This window comes from Chelonia mydas, chromosome 9, assembly GCF_015237465.2.
Source record: "Chelonia mydas isolate rCheMyd1 chromosome 9, rCheMyd1.pri.v2, whole genome shotgun sequence".
Lineage (NCBI taxonomy): Eukaryota > Metazoa > Chordata > Testudines > Cheloniidae > Chelonia > Chelonia mydas.
Window position 1 is genome coordinate 51,931,189 of NC_057855.1, and position 27,445 is coordinate 51,958,633.

General features: G+C 45.5%; 1 protein-coding gene across 5 annotated transcripts in view; it reads right to left on the minus strand.

The window, feature by feature from the left end:
• EPHB1 (EPH receptor B1) overlaps positions 1–27,445 on the minus strand; it is a 356,679-nt gene that overhangs the window by 85,013 nt on the left and 244,221 nt on the right. For 4 of the 5 annotated variants that reach the window (XM_007056966.4, XM_043523075.1, XM_027819335.3 and 1 more), the window contains exons 4-5: positions 20,996–21,151; positions 7,256–7,591 (exon numbers count right to left, since the gene is read on the minus strand). In XM_007056966.4, the coding sequence (XP_007057028.1) occupies positions 7,256–7,591; positions 20,996–21,151 (492 nt within the window). The remainder of the gene's footprint in view (positions 1–7,255; positions 7,592–20,995; positions 21,152–27,445) is intronic. The other variant, XM_027819337.3, reaches the window with a different exon arrangement.

Here is a 27,445-nt window from a genome sequence, read left to right on the forward strand (position 1 = left end):
GGCGGCTCTTCCGGGGGCAGCCCCTGGTGGCACACGCGCCTGCCCGCCGGCAGGAGCCTGCAGTGCGGGCGGCCCCTGGGCGCAGAGGCGGAGGACGTCTCCGCGTGCTGCACCAGCTCCCTCCTGCCCAATCAGAGCTGCAGGGGCGGGGCTTGCAGGTGCCAGCAGTGGGCAGAGAGCCCTCCGCCACCCCACCCCACCTGACGCTAGGAGCCAGAGGGATCTGCCAGATGCTTCCTAGGAGCCGCCCCACGTAAGCACCACCGGGACTCCCCACCTTGCCCCCCGGCAGGTCCCTCTCGCTCTTAGGGTCATGGCAGGGGGGCAGGGGGCTCTCTGTGCACTGCCGGCGCCTGCAAGCCCCGCTCCGCGGCTCCAGCAGCTCCCATTGGCGCTTTTCCCGGTCAATGGGAGCCACAGAGCTCACAGTTGTGGTGGGCGCAGCATATGGAGACCCCCTCAGCCACCCCTGATCCCAGGAGCCAGAGGGACCTGCCAGATCCTTCCCAGGAGCTGCCCCAGGTAGGCACTGCCAGGACCCCCCACCCCTAGCAGGTCCCTCTGGCTCTTAGGGTCGGGGTAGGGGGCTCTGCGGGCTGCTCCCACCTGCAAGCCCCACTCAACGGCTCTGGCAGCTCCCAGTGGTGCTTTTCCCGGCCAATGGGAGCCACAGAGTTCGTGCTTGTGGTGGGTGCAGCATGTGAAGCATCTGGAGACCCCCCTCGCCGCTCTGACCCTAGGAGCCAGAGATCTCCCAGCAGGGCTTGTGAGTGCGGCCAGGGAAGGGGGCATGGTGTGATGGAGTGAGTGTCTGGGAGGTGTGTGTGGGGTGCTGGGCTGTGAGGGTGTGGAGGGTGCTGGGCGGTGGGGGAGGTTTGTGTGTTTTGGGGTGCTAGGCAGTGGGGGCCTGTTGGGGGGTGCTGGGCAGTGGGGGAGATCTTTGCGTGTCAGGGCACTGGGCAGTGGGGGTCTGTGTAGGGCATTGTTTAGTTGTGGTGCTGGGGCTGTGGGAAAGGGCACTGGGAGGGAGGGAGGAGAAATCTGTGCCCCTGGCCCCGCAGCTGCTGCTGGGGGCTAGAGCTGGGGCCATGAATCCTTGCCCCGTGGCTTGTGGTGCGGGCTGCAGCAGGGGCCGTATACCCCTCTTGCAGCTTCCTAGGGCTGTGTGCCCCCTCTCATGGCTGGTCGGGGCTGTGCACCTGTGGCTCTCTTCCCACCCCCGCTCGCCCAGTGTGTCCTTGCGATCTGGTCACCCTAAACCCGCACACCCCTCCCATCCTCATCAAGCCCCCTAACACCAAGGCTGGAGTGGCACCTTAGGGGCCAGTGACATCAGCTTTATGTTATCTGAAAACTCTCCCGCATGGGACATTGGCCCTCATGCACTACCAGTGTGATTTCAAAGGGCCAGAAATGTAAAGCAAATCTGGTTCTAAATATCCATACAAATCCATTCCTACAAAAAAATCTATATGAAGGGAATGTGAACACTGCAAGCTTAAAGAACTGGAGTACTTGTGGCACCTTAGAGACTAACAAATTTATTAGAGCATAAGCTTTCGTGGGCTACAGCTCACTTCATCGGACGCATAGAATGGAACAATGCTTAATACACCCAAGTCAGGCAATGGCAGTGTGACTCTTTGCACACGCGCTCCCCTTCCTGTGAACCCACGTAGGCTGGGACACAATTTGGGTACCCAAGTCTGCATGCACAGCTTAAACACTCATGCTGGAAACACTGGCGCCATCCATGTGCCCTTCTGCATTTTTAAGAGACCATACAAACAAGCCACATCGGATTGCCACATTGCACCCCCCATACACAGAAGGTAACACCAGCTATGAAACACTTATCCTACAGATGGAAAATATATATTCTTGCTGCATGGAAGAGTGAGTTTAGCCCCTTATTTTATGCTCTTCTTCCTGCTCTCGGGCTCTGAAGGTGGTGCCTCTTAGGGAATTCACTGAACCGCAAACTCCCGGCTCTGGGAAGCTGTCTTTCCCTTCCAGCAGGAGATGTTTATGGTCCAGCACTGCCTTTGTTTACCCAGCACATTTAATCCTTCATTTTTTATCTTTCCACATCCGCTCAGAGAAGATGTTAATTTTCTGAAATTAAACACTTAGCTTGATTGCTGTTTTGTTAATTGCTGCATTCGCAACCCCCCTTGGTGCTCCTGCCTGTTTAACATGGAGAATGCTGTGAAAATGATCAGCACCAAATTGGTGCTCAGGTGGTTGGATGGCAGCTCCTAAGCCTCTCCATGCCTACTTGTTCCGATGCAGCGACCAGCCTTGATCCAGCCAAGCAGAAGCACTGGACCACACTAGAGAAGGGCAAATCTTTCAACAGCCATGACAGGTGCAGGGTTACAGAAAGAGCCAGGAAAACTGTTCTCCCCTTTTACTAGTTTTGGGATGGACTTGGAAGTGGGGGACTGAGAGTGTAGGCTAGAGGCCAAGAAGGTGTGATGCAAGCTTCCCTGAAGCTTGCCAATACTCCATACGCTTGAGTGCTCCTTGCTATTCTAGGCTCAGTTCTCTCTTTGGCATTGGCTGCAAAATGTGCCAGACTCCTTGATGAGTTTCTAAAGTTCAGAAATAGCTATTCAGGTTAGGATGACCTCACAAAACTTATTTCACTTTTTACCTGCAATGAATTTGAGGCTAGGCCAGCAGGATCTTAGGCTGTAAGAAGAGAGATTACTGGCAAGACAAAGGAAATGCAGATGCCATTATCCTCGCCCCTTCTGAGCATGGCATTCCATAAGAATGTGCACACTTTGTAGAAATTCATGGAAGTGGGGTTAGACAAACAGAGGGCAGGCAGGTCTTTGCTCCGGTGATAGGCTGAAGTGCTCAAGGGCAGAGTTTTCAAAAGAGCTCAGCGTGGGCCTTGCTCTGCTCTCACTCAGGTGAATGGCAAAACACCCACCAGCTTCAACAGCAGGAGAGGTAGGCCAGTGCTGGGCCCTTTTGAATGTTCTACCCTAAATCAATCCAGTTTGGAAAGCGGAAAGCTTTGGGGAGAGAGAAATCTTCTTTCATGGCATACCAAAACCAGGTCTTGGAGAAGGCACTGTTTGAACTAGGCAGCACCAGGAAACCAGGTAGATATTCCTGGACAGTGAAAAATATCATAACATAAAGATTGTAGGTTAAACACCTCGGAGATCCTTCCCCACCATCCCCCAGGTAGGACATCAGCATGTTAGGATCTTTCACTCCCAGATGCACTAGTAAAACCCACATCATTTAGGTTCAAGGAGCAATGGAGAGTTACTTGAACACCCAGTCATATCTCAGGTTGGCGATGAGATCCACAGTTTTATGAGGGTAACTCTTTTTCACATGCTGATCACCATATTTGGGGGTGGGAAGCAATTTCTTGCCCCCAGGGTGCAATGGCAGGGACCAGGCAGAAGTTGCCTTCCCTGCAAGCACCAGGGCCAGGTCAGCAAGTCCCCTTTGGTCAATTTCATAATAGTGCATCAGGCATGTACTGCCCCTTCTGCCCTCTCTGTGTCCAGTGCTCTCCTGGGGGGGGAGCCCCTGCTCCGGGCTGTGCCTAAATGCCACTTTTGAGCCTGAATTACATAGACATGTGTGCAGACTGGAGGGCGTCTTCCTGAGTGACTCTTGCACAAGTCACAGTATGTGATATGGAAACTCCTTCCCTCACATGGGTGTCCAGCGCAAGGGTCATGCAAGTCCGACAGCTGGTGCCCAGTTCCTGAAGTCAGAAGAAGAGCCATCATGTCACAGAGAGTAAGAGTAGTTTTTGCAAAAGCACCTGCGTGACTTAGGAACCTAAGTCCCACTGAAAACCCAGAAGACTTGAGGCCGCTAAGTCATGGTGCCGCTTCTGAAAAATTTACCCTCACTCACTTCCCTCTACCCAGATTTAAACTCAGGCTCTGGAGTCAATTATTTCTCTGAGAAGTAGAGCTTATCCCAGGGAATGGAGGAGCAAAGCACGAAACCTGCTTCAGCCTCCTTGCTGAGAGAAGGCAGCAGAAAATTTAATAACAAAGTACTCTAGTTTGCCCTCCCTTGCACTCTGGCAGCCCTATTAGTTTCAATGGGGTTGGCTAGGTAGGTGTAACTCAAGGCAGATTTTGGTTCAGAAAGGAAATGTCTCGGAAATTCTCTTTCTTATTGTTTTTCTCTTTTTCCTATCTCTTCTTTTTCCCCATTCCCTGCTGCTATCTTTTTCCTTCTCTCCTTTTAATTGTCCTGCCTTTTCCCCTTTCTCTTTTTCTCCCTCTGATAGGTCAGTCTGTTTAGCTCCTTCATCTCTCCCTCTGTTGCAGCTAGTGCTATGGTTTGGGGCTGTCCTTGGACATCTCCCTCTTGTGCAGACTAGAAGAATCACAAAGGAAGACTGTAGACAACAAGCACTATGGGCCCTCAGAAACTTTAAAGACACTTGAAAATGAGGCTCTGCATGAGTAAGTATTGGAGAAGATAGACAATGTGCGGCTGAATATTTGGATGGGAGATGGATGGACAGAAGGACAGATGGGTGGATAGCGATTATAGGAGAAAGAGGGGAGAGATTGATGGAAAGATGTATTTATGGGTGAATGGGCAGATAGATGGTTAAGATAAATGTACAGATCTGGATGGCCTTATGGACTGGAGAAAGGGATTCAATTTGTTTCTATTAGAAAGATGTAACTGGTCTCGCTGAAGTGAATTGATAACACATACTAGACAAATCCACAGCATAACATTTCTTCTGTCATTTCCCCACATTTGGAGTCCATTTCCTTCTGTCTCCTATGCACAGGTTTAAGAGAACCACAGGCAGCTTTTGAACACAGACATTTTCTTTGACAGTTTGCAGACATAACTGACTGTAATAACATAGCTTTTGTTATTTTCTGTCTAGGTGATAATACATCCAGTTTAGGAGTATACTGTGCTCTTAGGTCAGTAACAAAAAGAGGACCCACTAAAGTAAAATCTTAACCATCACTGACTGATTTGCTACAGAAGCTGCACAATCATTCTGCTTGTGCATTCCCATTAGCCTCTTTTTATCCATCCCCCCTCCTCAGCACTCCAGTCGCAGCCTGCTTAAACAATTCCAGAATGTTAAAACCTCCTGTGTAGCAGCCAAATATTTATTTCATGTTTGTGGTCCCTCAAATATTGATACCACCCTAATGCATCGAAACCTAATGCATTTCAATTAGGTTAGTACGGAGGCCTTCCCACTAGATTAGACATATTTCCATGTTAACATACAGGCTCTGCAATAGAAATAGAGAGGGAGGGAGAAAGAGATGGATGAATAATAGCGTGAGTGACAGGCAGAGACAAAAGAACTATATGAAAGAATAGCTGGAAAAATAACAAAAGCACGGAGGAAAAGTTCCAGGCGTGAGGGGGTGGATGGACAAATCAGTGTTTTGGACTATGTAAGTCTTGGACAACAAAGTTCAGTGGTTCCTGCTTGCTTACATCAGGGCTAACGTTGGCCCCTCGAGTAGCCTGACTTTGAGCATGGATGGATGAGCAGATGGTCAGGTGGGTGAACCGCAGAATGGATGGAGAAGAGGGCAGGAAGAATAGCTAAAAGGCCGAGATACATGCGGCAGGTTTGACTGCACATGGTTAAAGAGAGAGAAGTGACAGCCAGGCACAAACATAACATGACAGTCTGACAGAATTGTTATTCCCAGGAGCTGGGATGCTAAAATATTTACGCCAGGTTTCTGCCTTGCACGCTCCCAGGGGAGCGCAGCTAACAAAGGCTGCCCGTGTTACATGTTCAACACAAAGCAGAAATTACCATCGCCTTTCTGTTCCCAAACCAAACAGATTTCCATCACCGTTGTCTAGTGTTTCCTTCCTTGCACTTAAAGCCAGGGTCACCCACTGCTGGCTGCCCCTCCCCCACCTTCCTTTCAGCCCCCCCATACAGTACATACACACTGCACAGACTGGCCATCTGGCCACCCCAGCTCTCCTGCATCAGTTCTTTTCTTCCCCAGCCAGGCCGTTTGCAGCCAAGAGTCCTCTGTTTAAAAACCAATGCCTGGTTCTAACATGAGGAGGGAGAGAAGAAAACAGCCAAAGGGGAGAAAGAGAGGGCAAGCAGGAAAAACGAGATTAATGGCAAAGGAAGGAAAGAGAAAAAGCAGAGCAGCATCAGAAAAGGAGCAGAGGGGAAAAGAGAAAGAAACAGAGGAGGAGCAAGTGAAGGGGTTGTGCATTGTGCTTGCCTCCTGATTTTAGCACAGGGATCACTGCTGAGTGTAGCAATCCACTCCACAGAACTGCTCCGACTTCATCCACTTTAGTGATATTGGTCCTGGTGCCCCATACCCACACGTCAGACCTCACCAGCCTGAGCTTCTGGACATGTCCTCATTGGAAGAGTGGGGTTTTAATGCCAGTTTCACCCCAGTGTCTGTACCAGCCCCAGAAAACCCCGCCAGGGGACATTAGTGCAAAGCAGCTGCCAGGTCCATTCCACCTAGTGGCCTGCAAGGTTTCAGTACTGACCAAAACATGGAGGAATCTCTGCAGGAAATGAATATGGTCAATGCAGCTATGGGATACACTGACTGAGTACCTCCCTCCATCAGCAGGGCCCCACTGGAGCCCTGACTGGAACTTTCAGGTGCTTCTACCCTAGCAGAAACCCTGAGAGCTGGAGAATAATTGTTCCCCTACCTTCCTTCCATGGGGGGCTTGAAAGCCCCCTGGACTGCATGGCCCTGGCTAACACACTGCATTTTAAATTACATCTCCCTGATTGAGCAAGCATGAACCAATCCCTGGGTGCTTCTTACTGCTTTGTTGGCATTGGCTCTGAAGCTGAGCTCTTGTTTCAGTCCTAAATCCACTGTACCTAGTTGTGACACAGCTAATGCAATTCAAGCATTCCATCTTACTGGGTCTCATTTACTCAACACCTTGCAGCAGGGAAGTCAAACTCCCTCTACAGAGAAGGCTGAATTCTGGGTGTAATTCTGGCCTTTTGGTCAAGATATAACTGTAGGACTCCATACTCCACTCAGTGCCCAGTGGGGCTCGCACCATCAGTGTCAGGTTTGCACCGACATCTGCCCCTTACGTAGGATTGAACATTCAGTCATCAGCGTAGTTCATTATCTGCTCAGTGAGTTATTTTCCCACCCCTGCGTTAGAAGAACCCAGCCCTAATTTCCCTTTTCCCCATTAACGACCCCCCACATGGAACATGGTATGTGCACAGTGCCCCTGTGGGACTCACCAGCTTGGTTTGTGGTGATGTTCACCGACACGTGCTGCGGGGGGAAGGGGCTCTTGCCAGAGACACCATTAACAGCCTGGATCTCAAAGGTATACGGCGTGTGGGCCCAAAGGCTGCTGATGAAGACCCGGGTCTCTGTCAGGCCCAACTGCCCGGGTACAAACTCCACGTTGTCATCGCAGCGGGAGCAGCTGCGGCGGTCAGGCCGGCACTTCTTACAGACAATGTCGTAGGTTACGTCATCACGCCCGCCTGTCTCCCGGGGCGGGTGCCACTCTAGGATAATGGACGTCTCATTGACAATGGAGATAACGTTGCGGGGCCCTGACGGGACACCTGTTGAAAAGCAGGTCAGTTGATAAGGTTCCTGTCAGAAAATGATACAATATTGAGCTTTACTCTATACTGATTGGGGAACATGATAAGATCATAGGGGGCTGATTCAAAGTTCACTGGAGTCAATGGGACTCTTTCCACTGACTTCAACAGGCTTTGGATTAGGCCCACAATAAGGAAAATGCAGCCTTCAAACTGACAGGTGAAGCAACAGGGAGTCACAATCCCTTTCAACAGGCCAGAAATGTGCAGTTAGACAAGGGTACTGCTTTCTTGGTACCAACTTCCTGAGGCTAATAAGGGAATCCAGTAATTGTAGCCATTCACTTCTGGGCTTTCCCAGTGCTGTTCAGTGCTCAACCCCAACCTCACAGGTCCACCCAACTCCGCTGGGAACAGAGAAATTCAGTCACCATGTTTCATGCAGTCCCACGCTTTCATAGATTACTACTTGAGTGGCACCCCATCTGCCTGTGTTGGTACCAATCTCTTTACAATGGGAGGGAGGATCCAGACTGGAGGCTTATATCATCTTGAACTCTCTCACACTCTTCCTCCTCTAGAAATCAGGCAGCTATCGTCTTCCAATAGACAACGAAATATAGGACACACAGTACATTGTAAAATAGTTCCTTCTTATGCTAGAGAAAGGATAGATCAATGGTGAGGCTGCTAGCCTAGGGTGCCAGTAACCTGGGTTCAAATTCCTGCTTTACTACAGTATATCCATGGGATTGCTTAGTCTTCTGCGTGTTAGCTCCCCACCCGTAAAATAGGGATAAAGTACTGCTGTACCTCACAGGGTGTTGTATGAATAAATACATTAACAAATGTTAGGTGCTCAGCTACTACAGTAATGAGGAGGAATGTATAAATACAATAGCTAGATTATCATAGTTGGAGAAACATGGTGTAGATGGAACTGCTGTAAAAGGGACACATAATGGGCTATGAAAAAAAATCAGAAATGGCAAGTAGTTATTTATGCATCAAGTTGAGAGGGTGGGTATTTCGTGGGGTCCGTGAGGGTCTCTTCTGCATCCAGTTCTATTCAGTGTTTTATTAGCAAGGTGGATGTTGGAATGGAGAATATATTGATCAGATCTGCAGACAACACCGAGCTGGGAGTGATCACAAATGCTTTGGAGGAAAGGAATTAAATACAGCAACGTTGGCATACATTGGATGAATCAATAATGTGAGATTCAATGCGGCCAAATACAGAGAGATTCATGTAGGACAGAGTAATCAAATGCACAAATATATAATTGGGGACTGCTGACCAGACAGCTGTGCCATGGAGAAAGATCTGGGGGTTAGTAGGCAGGATAAATGGAATGAGTCAACACTGTGAGGCTGCTGCAGAGAAAGCAAACAGAACAGTAGGTTACATTAAACAAGAGAAGTCATTATTCTGCTCGACTCAGCACTAGGGAAGCTCCAACTGGCCCCCTGCATTCAGATTTTAGCATCAAACTTTAAAAAAGACAGAGACACAATGGAAGGAGTTCAGAGGAGAACAATAACAATGATAAAAGGTTTGACCTAGGTGATAAGGTTGCAGGAGCTGAGTGCACTCAGTTGTGTGGAAAGAAGTCTGAGGGGAGGCATGCTCACTGTCAACACGTATGCTGGGGAACATTATTAACAAGAGATGGGCCAATTACTCTCATTAGTCATCAAGGACAGAAAAAGCAGGGATGGCATAGCTGCAGCAGGTTAAATATGAGAGGAACGATGTAAGTACAAGAACAGTTCAGTGATCAAATGAGCTGCCAAAGAAGGCTGTGGGCTTAATATCATTGGACGGTTCACGAACAAACCAACACTACCATGATGATGGAGAGAGACTTTCCCACCCAAACTATTCCGTATCTCTTCAGTCCTGAATACCCTGCATCGCCCCATGAATGGACCTAGCTATGATCTGAAACTGGAGGAATAACTCTTGAGTCCCTGGCCCAGTTAGCCTGGAATAGATTTACTTATCAAGAATCAGAGCCGAATCTCGTCAACACTATTACACACGTTTTCTAAGCAGAGAAAGCTGCCCAGTGAGGGAAATCAAATGGCACCAAAGGATGCAGACATGTGCATAGTAAGATTTATGTAGATTAGGCACCTAACGATGTCACTGGGAGATAGGTGCCTAATCTGCTGAGCTGCTTTACAAAATCCCACTAGGCCTCTATCTGCAGGTGCCTAAATACCTTTAAAACCCTGGCTCTCTGTGCCTAACTCCCCTGTCTGTACAAGGCGGTAATGGTACTTCTCTACCTCACAGGGGAGTTGTGTGGATAAATGCACTATTGACTCTGAGGGCTCGGATACTGAGGTGATGGGACCAGAGCAGAACCTTGAGCAGATGGATTGTGCAAGTAAGCCATTTCTACAAGTACAATCACAAAATGAGCTGTCAAGGCCACTTAGTTCCTTTTGGACACCTCTTCTGTGGAACACTCTGACCTGCCCAGTGGAAACAGGGAGTATTAACTAGATCTGGGCTTTCCATAAGCTCGCTCTGAGAGAGTAAATCCAAACAATTTAACGGAAACTGTCACCACCACCAACTTACCATTCCTGAAACCCTTGAGGGGGTGTCAGCTGTTCTCCCCCACTCCTGATACCCCATTTCTCTGCTCTCTCCCTCTTCCCCCCTTAATCACACTGAGACAGGCACTCAGGGAGTCTCTCTGACCTGTTGCCAAGATTACAGCAGATGAAAGCATTTTGTTGAAAGGGCTAGAAAAATGCCGTCCTTACAAAAACCCATTTTGTTTAATTTTTCCTTCAGCGCAGTAAATGTATTTTCCAGGAATTGCCTGGCAATGAGGCTTGCTTGTGTGCTCAGTGGAAAGGGATTGCATGAACTTTCGAGGTGCGGCAGCAGAGGGGCCACGCTAACATGATACAGCAATGTGTTACAAGTTAGCTAGAGTTAGCTAATGTGATTTTGGAGATGACATATCAGGGCAAAAGGGGGAGAAGAGGGAATGAGCAGTAGGAATGAAACTGGAAAGTGGAGCTATCTTGAAACTGGAAAGTGGAGCAACAGGTCAGGATAAGAATCTGTTGGACACCATGATAAGCAGTTAGTTACTCACAAAAGCCAATATCTTTATCAGGAATCTTAATGAAAGAGCTCTGCCCATATATTAAAGGGACAATACCTTTACAAACCTTATTTTAAATGAATGTAAAGGCTCCAATCCAGCAAAGCACTTCTCTTTAAGCATGTAAGCAGCCCAGTTTACTATGTAGGCACGTGCTTCAGTGTGTTGCCGGATAGGGGTCTACGTGCTGCTGAACTTTGCAAGAGCGACAGCTTCTGAGACTTAGACTTCATCCACAGCCTTCCACTGACTTCAAGGGGCTGTGGCTCAGGTGCTGAAGTCCTTTATTTACGGACAGAACAGGTCTGGCACAGACAGTGGCAGATTCCTCACGTGCTCTACCAATGTGTTGCAAGGCTGAACTGAAGGGGTGGCACACAGTAGTGCTGGTAACAGACTAACCTTGACTTGGTGGCCCCAGCGATCTGACCTGGGTCAGGGTTAAAACAGGTTATGCCCTGTTAGATAGCACTACTCACTAACTCCACTGACTTCTGCAATAGGGCCAGATTTTCCTCTAGTGTAACAGCATAGCTCCACCCACTGTAGTGGCACCAGCCCAGCTGAGAATCTGGCCCATCATCTTTAAGGGAGCAGGGAGTTCCATGTCTGCATGTTCGTTCCGTCCTTGGCCTGCTAGCCGAAAGCGCCAAAGAAGGTGCCACTTAGAAAGAAATAAACGGACTAAGTTAATTACTTTGAAAAAGTATTGCTTTGTGTTTTATGTAATATCCTTTTAAAGACTTGGAAATACACATTTCCTTCTCAAATACATTCCAAAAAGCATGTCCCTTAGCAAATCTCTGATATTTTACACTCATGGGCCTGATCCATTCTTTAGATTGTAAGCTCTTCAAGGCAGGGACTGTGTCCTCGCTGTGTTTGTCCAGCACCCCGCACAATCGAGCCTGAGCTCTGAGTGTGGCTTTTGGACACTGCCATCATGTAAATATTTACTATTGATAATAATGATCCTGTTCGCATTAAAAGTCAATGGGGCAAATTTATACACTGAAGAGTAATAAGTCACCAGGAGCAGATGGCATTCACCCAAGAGTTCTGAAGGAACTCAAATATGAAATTGCAGAACTACTAACTGTGGGATGTAACCTATCACCTAAATCAGCCTCTGTATCAGATGACTAGAGGATAGCTAATGTAATACCGATTATTTTAAAAGGCTCCAGAGGCGATCCTGGCAATTACAGGCTGGTAAATCTAATTTCAGGACCAGGCAAATTGGTTGAAACTATAGTAAAGAACAGAATTATCAGACTCATAGATAAACATGAAATGTTGGGGAAGAGTTAACACGGCTTTTGCAAAGGGAAATCATGCCACACCAATCTATTAGAATTCTTTGAGGGAGCCAACAAGCATGTGGAGAAGGGTGCTTCAGTGGATAGTGCACTTGGACTTGCAGAAAGCCTTTGACAAGGTCCCTCACCAAAGGCTCTTTAGCAAAGTAAGCAGTCCTGGGATAAGAGGGAAGATCCTCTCATAGATCAGTAACTGGTTAAAAGACAGGAAACAAAGAGTAGGAATAAATGATGAGTTTTCATAATGGAGAGAAGTAAATAGTGGGGTCCCCAAAGGACCTGTGCTGTTCAGCATATTCAAAAATGATCTGGGAAAAGGGGTAAACAGTTAGGTGGCAGACTTTGCAGATGATACAAAATTATTCAAGATCCAAAGCTAACTGTGAGCAGTTACAAAGGGATCTAAAAAAAATTGGGTGACTGGGCAACATATTAGCAGATGAAATTCAGTCTTGATCAATGCAAAGTAATGTCCATTGGAGAACATAATCCGCACTATACATACAAAATGATGGGATCTAAGTTAGCTGTTACCACTCAAGAAAAAGATCTTGGAGTCACTGTGGCTAGGTCTCGGAAAACATCTCAGTGTACAGAAGCAGCAGTCAAAAAAGCTAAGAGAATGTTAGGAACCATTAGGAAAGGGATAGATAATTAGACAGAAAATATTATAATGTTACTATATAAAACCATGGTATGTCCACACCTTGAATACGGTGTGTATTTCTGGTCACCACATCTCAAAAAAAGATACATTAGAATTGGAAAAAGTACAGAGAAGGGTTACAAAAATTATTAGGGGTATGGTACAATTTCCATATGAGGAGAGATTTAAAAGACTGGGACTGTTCAGCTTGGAAAAGAGATGACTTGGGGGGAGGGGGGCGATATGAGAGAGGTCTATAAAATCATGAATGGTGTGAAGAAAGTGAATAAGGAAGTGTTATTTAGCCCTTCACATAACCCAAGAAACAGGGGTCACCCAATGAAAGCAATAGGCAGCAGGTTTAAAACAAAAACCAGGAAGTACTTCTTTACACAGTGCATGACCAACCTGGTGGAACTCCTTGCCAAGGACTGTTGTGAAGGCCAAAACTATAACCAGGTTAAAAAAAGAACTAGCTAAATTCATGGAGGATAGGTTCATTAATGACTATTAGCCAAGATAGTCAGGGATGCAACCCCATGCTCTGGGTGTCCCTAAGCCTCTGACTGCCAGCAGCTGGGACTGGATGACAGGGCATGGGTAACTCAGTGATTGCCTGTTCTGTTCATTCCCACTGAAGAATCTGGCATTGGCCACAGTCAGAAGACAGATACTGGGCTAAATGGATCATTGGTCTGACCCAGTATGGCCATTCTTAAAGCTCCTGTTGACTTGCACAAGTGTCAGATTAGGCCCATATTCCACAACTTAAAGAGAGCATAGTCAGTTTGCTTTTGAAATTCTTTCCCTTGTTTTAAGTTGTCCCCAGTAGGGCTGTAACATCCCATTGCAGCTCAAAGCAAATTCTCAAGTTTGAGTTTTAAAACCCCCCTGAAAAAAAAATGATTTATAGACGAGATTCTGACAACAACAATCTTGTACAGTGCCAAGGCAGTAGTGCCTGGGAAGTTAACAACAGGGAGGTTATTTTACGGGGAGGATTTTCTAGCAAACTGCTTTTCTTGCTTTCCTAGACCTTTATTTGCTGGGCAATCTTGCACAATGCCTGCATTATGCTGAGCAGTAACTAATGCTGTCAGCTCCTCACTCTCCTTGGCATGAAATAAAACTCCACTGATAATAATTTTAAAATAGTAAAAAGAAATAAAGGAAACCAAAATAAAGATGATACCTAGAACAATTCAGGTCCAGCAGATGATGTGGAAAGGTTCATATGGTTAGAAATGTAACAAGGTATATATTTGTGCACACATGCCTTTCAAAACTGTAATTCGCAGACAGCACTTTTGTAAGATATAATTATGTTTTCACCTGCTCCACAGCTGCCCCCACCCACCTTCTTCATTTAAAAAGTCAGAATTAGTGATGTCAGAATTACACATTAACATTTTTTTTACATATACTCAGGTTAAATTTAACAGTTGTCCTCTCTCCCAGTTCTTTGCCTTGTCCCCTCTCCACACACCCTGTCTTTCCGACTGCAGTAGATACTTTGAAAGAGTACTCAGGCTGAAAAGTAGTGATTAAATAAATTATCATCATTCTGGTACTTAGGGGCCCAATCAGCATTGGGGGGGGCCCCAATATAGTAACAACATATGTAGTCACTTCCTGGAGCACTGATGTGTCCCAAAGAATGGAGCACCTCTGACTCCCCAATTTTTCCTCCCTCCTCAGTGACTCTGGGGACCATCTGGGGAGTTGGGACCAATGGACTCCGGGGGTTTTGTGTACCATCTCTCTTCCTGAAGCTGGAGGCTTAGCCACCATAGCCTGGTCCCTTCCTCCTAAACTCTGTTCCTGTCCAACCTCAGAAGCCATGTCTGCGTGGTCCCAGCCACATGCCAGATAGCCTGGGCCTGCCATTGGCTGCCCTGGCATGTCAGTCAAGCTCCCAGCCAGGTGAGTCCTCCCTGTCCTCCACACAGGCTGTCTGTGCTCAGACACCTCTGTTAAGCAGATATTTGGGGTCTTGGGAGGTCCCTCTCTTCTCTGGAGCCTCCTGATCGGCTTCCCGCTCAGGGTAATCAGGAAAACATGTTCCTTTGTTAGTTTCCTCAGCTATTGCTTCTGGGCTGGTGTCTCTGGGAGCTGCCCCCAAATTGCCTTTATAGAAGAGGCAGTACTGAGTAGCCATCATGAAGGGAGAGAGAATAGGGTTCACATGCCTTCCTCTCTTTCTCTTCTGCAATCCGTGGGGGCAGGGAGGACTGTCTTGAGAAGTTAGAGTGGAAGTGGGGGGAGGATATGGTGAGAAGCCCAAATAGGAAGGCTCATTGGGGTACAAAGAGCTGCTAGGGCTGGTCCCAAAAGCTCACAAGCTGTCTGCCAGCTTGCTGCTGCCAATGTTATAAGAATATAAGAATGGCCACACTAGGTCAGACCAACGGTCCATCAGCCCAGTATCCTGTCTCTGACAATGGCGTGTGCCAGATGCTTCAAAGGAATGAACAGAACAGAGCAATTTAGAGTGATTCATTCCCTGTCGTTCAGTCCAAGCTTCTGGTAGCTGGAGGTTAAGGGACATTTGGACCATGGGGTTGCATCCTTGACCATCTTGGCTAATAGCACTGGTTGACCGTGTGTTGAGTGAAGAAGTATATCCTTTTGTGTGTTTTAAACCTGCTGCCTATTAATTTCATTGGGTGACCTCTAGTTCTTCTTTGTGAAGGGGTAAATAACACTTCCCTATTCACTTTCTCCTACTATTCATGATTTTATAGACCGCTCTCATATCCCCCATTAGTCATCTCTTTTCTAAGCTGAGTCCCAGTCTTTTTAATCTCTCCAATGGAAGCTGTTCTATATCCCTACTCATTTTTGTTTCACTCCTCCGTACTTTTTACAATTTTAATATACCTTTTTTGAGATGGGGAGACCAAAACTGCATGCCGTATTAAAGGTGTGGGCATATCATGGAGTTATGTAGTGGAATTACAATATTTTATTTTCTGTTATTTATCCCTCTCCTAATGGTCCCTAATATTCTTGTAATTTTGTTGACTGCCACTGCACATTGTTTTAAGAGAACTATCCACAATAACTCCAAGATCTCTTTCCTGAGTGGTAACAGCTAATTTGGACCCCATCATGTTGTATGCAGAGTTGGGCTTATTTTTTCCAACGTATATGGCTTTGCACTTCTCAACATTGAATTTCATCTACCATTTTGTTGCCCATATACCTAGTTTAGTGAGATCCCTTTGTAACTCTTCAAAGTCAGCTTTGTGCTTAACGATGTGAAGCAATTTTGCATTGTCTGCAAATTTTGCCTCTCACTATTCATCCCGTTTTCCAGATCATTTTTTAATATATTGAACAGCACAGATCCCTGAAGAGATCCTTTGGGGACCCCACTATTTACTTCTCTCCATTATGAAAACTCATCATTTATTCCTACTCTTTGTTTCCTGTCTTTTAACCAGTTACTGATCTATGAGAGGATCTTCCCTCTTATCCCAGGACTGCTTACTTTGCTAAAGAGCCTTTGGTGAGGGACCTTGTCAAAGGCTTTCTGCAAGTCCAAGTGCACTATCCACTGAAGCACCCTTCTCCACATGCTTGTTGGCTCCCTCAAAGAATTCTAATAGATTGGTGTGGCATGATTTCCCTTTGCAAAAGCCGTGTTAACTCTTCCCCAACATTTCATGTTTATCTATGAGTCTGATAATTCTGTTCTTTACTATAGTTTCAACCAATTTGCCTGGTCCTGAAATTAGATTTACCAGCCTGTAATTGCCAGGATCGCCTCTGGAGCCTTTTAAAATAATCGGTATTACATTAGCTATCCTCTAGTCATCTGATACAGAGGCTGATTTAGGTGATAGGTTACATCCCACAGTTAGTAGTTCTGCAATTTCATATTTGAGTTCCTTCAGAACTCTTGGGTGAATGCCATCTGCTCCTGGTGACTTATTACTCTTCAGTGTATAAATTTGCCCCATTGACTTTTAATGCGAACAGGATCATTATTATCAATAGTAAATATTTACATGATGGCAGTGTCCAAAAGCCACACTCAGAGCTCAGGCTCGATTGTGCGGGGTGCTGGACAAACACAGCGAGGACACAGTCCCTGCCTTGAAGAGCTTACAATCTAAAGAATGGATCAGGCCCATGAGTGTAAAATATCAGAGATTTGCTAAGGGACATGCTTTTTGGAATGTATTTGAGAAGGAAATGTGTATTTCCAAGTCTTTAAAAGGATATTACATAAAACACAAAGCAATACTTTTTCAAAGTAATTAACTTAGTCCGTTTATTTCTTTCTAAGTGGCACCTTCTTTGGCGCTTTCGGCTAGCAGGCCAAGGACGGAACGAACATGCAGACATGGAACTCCCTGCTCCCTTAAAGATGATGGGCCAGATTCTCAGCTGGGCTGGTGCCACTACAGTGGGTGGAGCTATGCTGTTACACTAGAGGAAAATCTGGCCCTATTGCAGAAGTCAGTGGAGTTAGTGAGTAGTGCTATCTAACAGGGCATAACCTGTTTTAACCCTGACCCAGGTCAGATCGCTGGGGCCACCAAGTCAAGGTTAGTCTGTTACCAGCACTACTGTGTGCCACCCCTTCAGTTCAGCCTTGCAACACATTGGTAGAGCACGTGAGGAATCTGCCACTGTCTGTGCCAGATATCCTGTCCGTAAATAAAGGACTTCACTGTCCGTAAATAAAGGACTTCAGCACCTGAGCCACAGCCCCTTGAAGTCAGTGGAAGGCTGTGGATGAAGTCTAAGTCTCAGAAGCTGTCGCTCTTGCAAAGTTCAGCAGCACGTAGACCCCTATCCGGCAACACACTGAAGCACGTGCCTACATAGTAAACTGGGCTGCTTACATGCTTAAAGAGAAGTGCTTTGCTGGATTGGAGCCTTTACATTCATTTAAAATAAGGTTTGTAAAGGTATTGTCCCTTTAATATATGGGCAGAGCTCTTTCATTAAGATTCCTGATAAAGATATTGGCTTTTGTGAGTAACTAACTGCTTATCATGGTGTCCAACAGATTCTTATCCTGATTATTCAAGATAGCTCCACTTTCCAGTTTCATTCCTATTGCTCATTCCTTCTTCTCCCCCTTTTGCTTGTTGACTCCCTCAGAGAATCCTAATAGACTGGCGAGGTATGATTTCCCTTTACAAAAGCCGTGTTAACTCTTCCCCAACATACCATGTTTATCTATATGTCTGATGGTGTCCTTCACTATAGCTTCAACCCATTTGTCTGATATTGAAATTAGTTTTACAAGCCTGTAATTGCCAGAATCTCCTCTGGTGCGTTTAAAAATAATTAGCTGTCCTCCAGTCATCTCATATGGAGGCTGATTTAAATCATAGAAGATTCGAGTTGGAAGAGACCTCAGGAGGTCACCAAGTCTGACCCCCTGCTCAAAGCAGGACCAACCCCAACTAAATGGTAGTATACCACAGTTAGTCATTCTGCAATTTCATATTGGAATTCCTTGAGAACTCTTGGGCGAATACCATCTGGTCCTGGTGATTTATCATTTAATTTACCAGTTTGTTCCAAAACCTCCTCTACTGACAGCTCAACCTGGGACAGTTCCTCAGATTTATCACCTAAAGGGAATGGTTCAGCTGTGGGGATCTCCCCCACATCCTCTGCAGCAAAGATTGATACCAAAACTTTATTTATCTGAATGTCTTTAGCTTCTCAGCAATGAGATTGTCTTCCTTGAGTGCTCCTTTAGCACCTCCTTTGCCACCCACTGCCTGAGACAGAGCAGCCCATTGAGTTGCAGGCTCAGACGGGTACAGAACAAACTGGTCTAATTTCACTGGCTAAATTGAGTGACATACAAAAAGTGAATAAACAGCAAAGTGAAGAGGAAGTTAGGTCTGAAACATCCTTTCAGTTTCAATAATCCAAAGTGCCATTAATACAAAATCAGGAAAAGGGCACACAGACCCTCAGCTGGGATCATTTGGCATAGCTCCATAGAAATCATATAGACAAATCTTCACTGAAGACAACAGATCTTCACCAATTTATAGCAGCTGATGGTCTGGCCCATGATTTTAATCTGGACAGTGCCCCTTTCACTAATGAACGTGGGTTAAAAAGAAAACTAAAATAAATAAAGTGCAGGAAAGCTACTTACAACTACAAAGGATTACCTACGAGCAGATAACAATGAGTGTGTATTTCCAAGATATTACACCAGTCAATACAAGCATCTACAGATACACTATATTATTTACTCTTATGATATGTAACCACTCTGAAACAGAACAGCTGGCACCTCAAATTAGAACATTTTAAAATTAAGCCTTAATTGGAACAAATAAATATTTACCGATGGACTTTTTTATACAGTACTCTTCTGATGTTGCATACTGTAAATCACCTATGGAACAAGATGCAATAAAAATAGATTTATTTACAATTGTTCTATATGCCTAGCACTTCCTCTGCCACTGACAGCTAAAGTGATCAAGCAAAATATAGAAGTTAATCTCTTATTTCAGATGCATATTTTTAGATATTCCTTAGCCATGCATCATATAAGCAAATACAAGCAATTCAGGATTCTGTGTGGCTTATGCTGAACACACACACATGCCGGGTGCATAGGGAAGCACAAGGATGAACGTTAGTTACATCCAATCACTTTTTTCAAGACATGCCGATGTCCAGGATAAACCCACAAAGCAACTGTGCAATCGCTCTTGAAAAACGTATTTTTATGACAATAAACCTGGCATTGCACAAACACAGACCAATTGAAAATTCACTTTTATTAAAGAGTACCAGCCTAGAAATATAATTCAGTACTTATACTGTACTTATTAAATAATAAAATACAAGATGCCAGTGAAGCGGAAAAGCGGGGGCAGCAAGAAATTCCCAGTTTTCACATCTCAATTATTTTTAATGGCAAAAACAATTGTTTTGCAATATAGTCCCTGTGACCTTTCACCCCACTTGGAAGGAAAGCTAGTCCAGGCCAGGGCTTGTAAATCTCCAAGGCACAGCCACCATCCTGCTTGACACACCAGTGGTCTCCAGAGCAGAAGCCATGGGTCTCTGCAGCTTGGGCTAAAGAACCCAGCTCTCCAGCTAAAATCTAAAATGGACTCACATTCTCTGCGGATTGGGCACAGAGGGGGACACGTAACACTGACCAGTGGGTCACACAAGGACATGGTTGTTAAAACTTTTGGGGGAGGAAGTAGAAGAGGGCCTTTGCATACCCCGTCTGCTAATTTGCTCATTTTTAGGATTCTGGCTAAGGCCTATGACACCCTTTTAGCTGGGAGTTTGACCAGAAGTTAAGTTTGACACTAGGTTTTTGTGCTGTACAGGTACAGCACCGAGCACAGTGAGGTCTAGTCCACGACTGGGACGCCTGGGCACTGTGCTAGTACAAATAAATAATATTAATAAGAATGATACGCTTTCAAATAAACAGAAGCACACAGTAGCTGTTGACTAGCAATGGACTCTTTCTATATCAAGCTGATTTTTTATGGAGCGACCGACATAAGATAGCTTCTGCCGTCTTATTTACAGTAGACAGCCGAGGAAGATGATTCATTTCAAGCAAAGCCACACAGAATACCAATGCTTAACATACTCCTTGCCCCTCTAAAAGAACATTCCATCAACAAGACTACGAACAAGACAGCAGTGGTAGATAACCTGCAATTCTAATTTATCCTGGGGATTGTCTGCCTCCAACTGCAGACATTGCCGCTTAGAAATATACACTTCTGGGAGATCTTCCAGCTTGCACCAACTGATGTCTGGGTTGTGGAACTAGACATTATTGAGAATGTGGTGTACACTAAACTGCTATCAGAAGAACCAGTTGCTAGCAAAGCAGCAGAAGTTGATGCACGATGACCTGCTCATGCCAGTCTAGTGATAAAAGGATTAGTATTGATGTTATGACACTAGGCATATTTCCATTCCAACAGAAGAAGACGGTATCAAATCATGTGGTAACAGATGGCTACTGAACACTGTTCATGTGGCCTTCAGATGTCTAAAATCTTCAGTGTGTTGGCTCTCCCACCTCTATGGGAGCACAGTGAAGATGCATCTCAGAGCCGCAGTTAGAAAACTGCAGTCCATCCCTCACTGACTCGTCCTGTAGTGTGCAGCCTGAAGGGCAGCTCCTAGCTGAGGTAAATTAACATAGCTTAGTGATTTAATGCAGCAGCATCTGCTGAGTACCTGGCCCTGAGCCTTCATAATTAAACCACTTTTCCTCCTTTGGCCACCATCTAATGATACACTGCAGCTTTCTATTCCCCATCTGTGTAATTGGGACACTGTTACTTACTGGTGCAGGCTGCCTCTGGTGAGTCAAAATCAGCACGATAATAGCCATTGCGGCAGGTGCAGATGGGAGAGGCCTCCGACGTGGAGCGACTGTTAGTGGGACACTGGGCACAGGTCCCCATGCCCTGGTTGGCCTTAAACATCCCTGCTGGACAAGCTGAAACAGAAAGAGGAGAGAAGGAAACAGGTGAATGCTGAGCTCTGCAGTCTAAAAGGCGCACCAGAGATTTTGACCTCCAAACCCTCTTCTTCACCTACAGGAGGTGAGTCCTGATTTTATTGACACCAACGACAGACAACAAAAGAGACTTTGTGTTATTACAATCACAAAGGGCAGCCTGAATGCAGGGAGCTAGCTAGAGACAAGAAGGGAGCAGTGTGGCTCTCCTTAGCCCCCAGGTAGATGGTTTAGAAGTGCAACCCTGCAGGGGGCAGATCGGAAGTTAGTCTGTTGGAGGAAAGCTCCTGTAGAAGGGAGGAGAGAGACTCATCGCAACTCCTGGGAGGGCACCTGGGCAGTGAGACCTACAGGAGAACCTGAGCCAAGTGAAAGGGCATAGTTTATACATGGAACTTAGGGTCAGCTGTTGTGTGCAAGTAACTCAGTCCCTGAAGAAAGGGACTGAAATCCTGTGGCTGCTGAGAGTTCGTTCATGCACTGGCCGGTGAGTTGGCTTACACCCTCATTGGAGATCTCTCTCACCCATGTTGAAAGCCCATATACTATACTGGGGCCCTGACCAGTGATAGCTGTGATCCTCAGCCAGTTCAGTGGATGAAGCAGGTCCGTAACTTGTATGACCACAGCCGCCCCCCCCCCCCCCCCGCCCTTCTTCAGATGAGGTGGCCGTCTCAAAAGCATGCCCTCTTACTGACGGCAGTGCCATCACAAAGAAAAATGCCAAGAAGACATGATGGCACCTCCTGGAACTATCTCTCACTCTTACCCACCGCAGCAGAGACAAACGGGGAGAACTTTGTTTCTATTTGGAAACATATTTTCTCTGACTTGTCTCAATCCTACTTCCGACCATGCCGAAAACAAGAAGAGTCAGGAAAGCAAAAACCTACTAGCTAGACTCTAAAAGCAGAAAAGCAAGTTCAAGGGATATATTAGCCATTATGCCTTCTTCAGGCTGTTGAGAAACTAAACAATAAAATTAGGTCAATGCCCTTATTCTGGTGGTTTTCCCGGGAGTTTGAAGACAACAGTGTGCGTATAATGCTGTTTTCTGGGCATGAAGTGGTTTCTATTCCATCCTATTTGAGTTTTTGTATTGCCCCCATCAGTATATCATCAGAACACCCGTATTTTGGCATTTGCAGAGTTGTAGGCATGTTGGTCCCAGGATACTGGAGAGCCCAGGTGGGTGAGGTGCTATCTGTTATTGGATCACCTTCTGCTGGTGAAAGAGACAAGCCTTTGACCTACACAGAGCTGAAGAAGAGCTATGTGTGGCTCAAGAGCTTGTCTCTTGTCTTGTTTCTTTGGTGGCCTGTGATAAGTCAACGGTTTCAGTCCAGTCACTGTTTCCACAAAAACCATCACCACCAATTAGTGCTGTAGACATGCCAGCATATTCGCTAGGCAAAAGTGATCAATTCCATTGGGATTTTTACTAACACTAAGTGAATTCTCTCAAGAAGCTACTTCCATCAACGAATGCAGGAAGATGCTAATGGAGAATAATTAAAAGTAGACTGAGAGGGCTGTGAGCGGGTCGAGGCAAGGAGAGTTATTAGTCCTAATGAGTTGTGTAGATTATGATGGTACTTTCATTGCTCTCAGTCCAGTTTGAACATAAGATAGGCATATTACAGACATCTAAATAGACTGATTCAGTACACAAAGAAGAAAGTTAACAAATATTGGACTTAAAGGGAATTGCATTGACCAGTCCTACTCATGGGCACTGGACAATGATTGATGTGTAATGGTACAGGTTTTCACAGTTGTACAGTTCCCTGAGCTCTAGCTGTGGATGTCTAATTTTCATATCTGTATGGTGTTTTCTCAATAGCCACACTGCGACTAGTCAGGCAGAGTGAAGAAGATGGCAGAATCACTGCATGGGTATATTTCAACACCTGTACAGTACTTTGAATATGTAAGTCTTTTAACTCTGACTACTATAATCCCTCTGATCTGATTGGCTCCTGTCCTCTGAATTTTCAAGCTGAGTTACAGCAACCAAGATTGCCTGAGATTCCCAATTTATAGGGATGGAAGTAGGGGAGGGAAAGAGAAATGAAAAGGAAAGGATAGGGGAAATGAATATGGTCAAAAGAACGTTTTCCCTTTTGATTGTTTTTAATTGTAGCTTTTAGCAGATCAAGCAGCTCATTTAGATTTTTGTAGGTTTTTTCCACTTCAAACTTTAATATTTAATTTAAAATGTCAGTATAACAACAATAACAACATAAGGCTCCTTCCCGTTATGTCACTACTAACCATCAACTGGGCTAATAAACTTCTTGTCCTTTGGCCTCAGCGTTTATTTAGTCAGGATGCAGTAATTAATTCATAAACAGAGAGCACCCTCCAGATATCATTATAATAAGACTTTAATCTCTGGCAGGGTGAGGTTTCATTAATCAACAGTCTCTCTCTGGTCTGTGATTACATATCAAGTATAAACGAAATGACAATGATGGTCTGATCAAATGAATACCAGGGCCCATATCCTCAGCTGTTGTGAAGTGTCATAGCTCCATGGACTTCAAGTCGAGGATCTGACTCTGGATGGGATATACCCCATAAGCGAATTAGCTCCCTTCCTGAATGAAGCGGTCCAAATTAGCAATTGGAGGAAATTTATAGTGTCTCTCAAACAATAGTCTTAAGAGGCTTTAAGCTACAATGGCAAGAGACTCAACTATAGGATACAAAATTCACAGATCGGAAATTCTGCTGTTCTTCATCTGTCTGAGCTGTGTATCCTATTTAGACAGAGGCTAATTTCTGCTCTGTGGAAATTGGACTTTGTACTGTGTGTTGACCTTCACTCAAGGTGCCCTACAAGTGTTACTGTTCTGTAATATACTGGTCTGCAAAAGTGGAAACACCTTGCATTTCCTTGAGTTCTTGCAAAAACACACACTCTCCTTTTAAGTGACCTTGGTAGCATAACTTTATAGCCAAAATTTCCAGGCACTTATTGGGCCCAGAGCAGACAAATGCTTTGCAAGTGGATGCATTTTTAAAACTATTTGATTTTACTGTATTTTCCTGATATATATTTTAAACCTGGTGCCTTATAATCTAATCTGTTAATAAATCTTTAATACTAAGAGATCAAGTAACTACAGTAGCTGGTTGCATAACCTGTTCCATCTGCCAAGACCTTTTCAAAGGTGCCCTGTTTGTTCAAAGGCTGTCAGAATCTAAGAGTCCCTTGGGGAGAATGCTTGGAGTTCTCAGTGGGCTCTCTCACAGTTCTCTCCCTGCTTTTCTGTCCTTGAGTTGCTGTATCCCCCCTCTGTTAATCCCTGCTCCCATTTTTTAAGTAACTGTGGGTTGATGGATGAGTACTCATTCAGCCTTGACATCCCTGAAACTCACTGAACACAAATGATTTCTACACAACTTCAGGACAGAGACGGGAATGACTGTTCTTGCATATATATTGGAGGCAACGGACCTTCATCAAATCTGCTTGGAGAATATAACACATGTGCCTTGGATTGTCCAGGGCATCCAGCCCTTCTGGAAGTATGAAACGCTGTCAGTGGGAGATTTCTTGAAGCACCCCGACTGGCCTGAAGCATTTAAGCACAGTTGGAAGTAAAGCACCCCAACATTACCATCCTCCTCACGCGTTCATTCATGACTCAGAAGGTGCTCACTACACTCCTGACACTCCATGACTGACAGATAGCCAGTAACTGTGCCTTCTCCCACCACAAGCCTCCATGGCCTAATGCCTTGTCTCCCTCCTCACCAGCTGAGCCTTCCCACAAATGTTACTAGGAAACCCGACAGCTCCCGGGCTCTGGCCGCACAGCTATACCATTCTGACCCTTGGAGCATTTCTCCCAGGTGTAAAACTGAACACACCAAAGGCCTGATCCATAGCCTTTTGAAGTCAGTGAGAGTCTTTCACCAACTTCACTGGGCTCTGGATCAAGCCCTTTATGTACAATGAGCCAACAGTGTGGCCAAGCTTATGAGTCTGCACAGGCCTTTGGAACCTCTCTGCGATCCAAAGGATGGGAGGAGGGAAAAGTGTTGAACAGCAGAGCTCATAGCAGGAACTAGCACCATCTTCTGTGACAAAAAGAGCTTATGGGCTAAATTAGTCTCTTCAGGGGAGAGAGAGGCCCCTGCATGACCTGGCTAGAAGTAGTTGGCAACACCTTGCCTGGCTGTACACTTAAACAAAGGAGCTAAAAGCATCCAAAGGTGTCCCCCACATACACAGCCTGTCACCCACGCAAAATCCATTGCCTCTAGTAGGATTACTTTGCAAAGAAACATACTAAGTGTCTCATAAACAGTGCAGTGATTGAGATAATGGAAAGTGCCTCTTATCCCTTGCCCGCTGCATCAGGATATGAGGCATCTCTGAGAAGCCAAGAAAAGGAAATTAATAGGAGTAAACAGGAGTAACCACTTTTATGCAATTTCCTTCGGAGATAGTGGACCATCTTATCTTTATTTGAGCCCTTTAGCCTGTCAGACAAAACTCACAAAGGCCTCTTGCTCTCACAGTATTTCCAGATATTAAAAGAAGATAGAAACGAATACATCCAAACATTTTATGATTTTATTATTTGGGGGATTTTCTCCCCATACGAGTTATATAACTAACATTTTCATAAAGGAGCAAAATGAGCAAAGGTATTTAACTATCCTTCCTCATGGCACAAAGCTCCAAAAGGGAATTCAACAGCAGAAGTGGTCTTTTTCCAATCTCCATTTGCTCTTTTCTCCCTTCCTTTCAATGTTCCCATGTAATCCAGGCTACTACAGTGTGTCTCCCTATAGTGATTACATCATGGATAAAGGCATCTGAGTCTAGTCCTTTATCTCAAGTCATAGAGTATGTCTGCACTGCACTGTAAACCCAAATTCAGACTCTGGTTTGAGCCCAAGCCCCCCTTCTGCCAACACATAAATCAGTCTGATTCAGGTCCGGAGCCCCTCTGGACTCAGGTCTGCGAACTCTCATGGGGGGCTGGGTCAGAGCCTGAGTCCTGCTGAGACTCAGGTCCAAGTCCAGTCATTTTTCAGTATAGACACAGCTCAACCTGAGTCAGAAGTTCTGTGTTGTGCAGTATGGATGCGATAACAGGGTCGAGAGACCTGGGTCCAGCAATTGTAAACCCAGGTTTACAGTACAGTGTGGATGCTCAAGCATGGGCTTAGATACACTGAGTCTACAAGTGTGGGTCCCGCAGACTGGGGTTTACAGTGCAATGTAGACACACCCACAGAGGCCCAGGCTTTTAGATCCAGAGATCAAGAGTTCAAAACCTGCAGGTGATCTGTCCAGAGATGTAAAAACACATTTGTGACTCATCTGCAGATTCTGTACCTGGATAAGAATGGAGATTAAAATCCTGCATAGAGCTGCAGATGTGCTGTTGATCCTGTGGCACACGTCATCTGTTAACACCACTCTGAATATGAAGGAGGAGAGAGTGGTTTCTGCCAGGGGATGGGATAGAGGAGCTCCAGGAGGGACACCTAGACGCATCCAGAAATCCAAGAGAAACCTTAGGCTGATATTGAGACATGGTTTAGAGTGAGCACGAAAGCCAAACCCCAGACAGCGGGTGAGTCTGGACATTAATGTGTGTACTCTATTGATAGCACACTCCACCCATTCACACTCAGGAAGGCAGCTGGAAGAGGTTCCTTCCTAATTCTGCCTTCCCAATGGCATGAACCCTGGCTACCCTGTGTAGAGTACTTTGTGAACTCGGTCTGGCTTCAGGTGGTTTGGATGATGCCCACTGGGGACTCAGCTTGGACTACTTCCTATATGACAAAAGTATGCCGCAGAATCAATATAAATGGAGAGAGAGGGTGTGATCCAGTCTAATTAGATAACCAGAAGTTGCCAGATGTTGCAGACTCTGGGCATTTGATGGCAATTCAATGAAGGAACATGCAAGAGGAGTAATGAAAGCAACTACTTTGCATAAACCTGCTATTAGCTCACTGTATATGGGCGTTTGTGGGCGATAAAGAATCAAATGGCAGCCAAAACCTTTATTCTCTTCCGTCAGCCTCTGGAATGTTCTTCGCTAGGTTTATTGGATTATTTTTGCTGACTTTCTAATGACAGGATTAAAGCACTACACAGTAGCTAATACAGTAATGAATGGCTAGGATCCCACAAGAAACACTGTAACAGCTGACGAGGATATTCCAGCCAATCAATTTTTTTATTGGTCAGATTGTTCCAAGGCCCGCCTCCCCAGTCTCTGCTGATACAATTTCCAA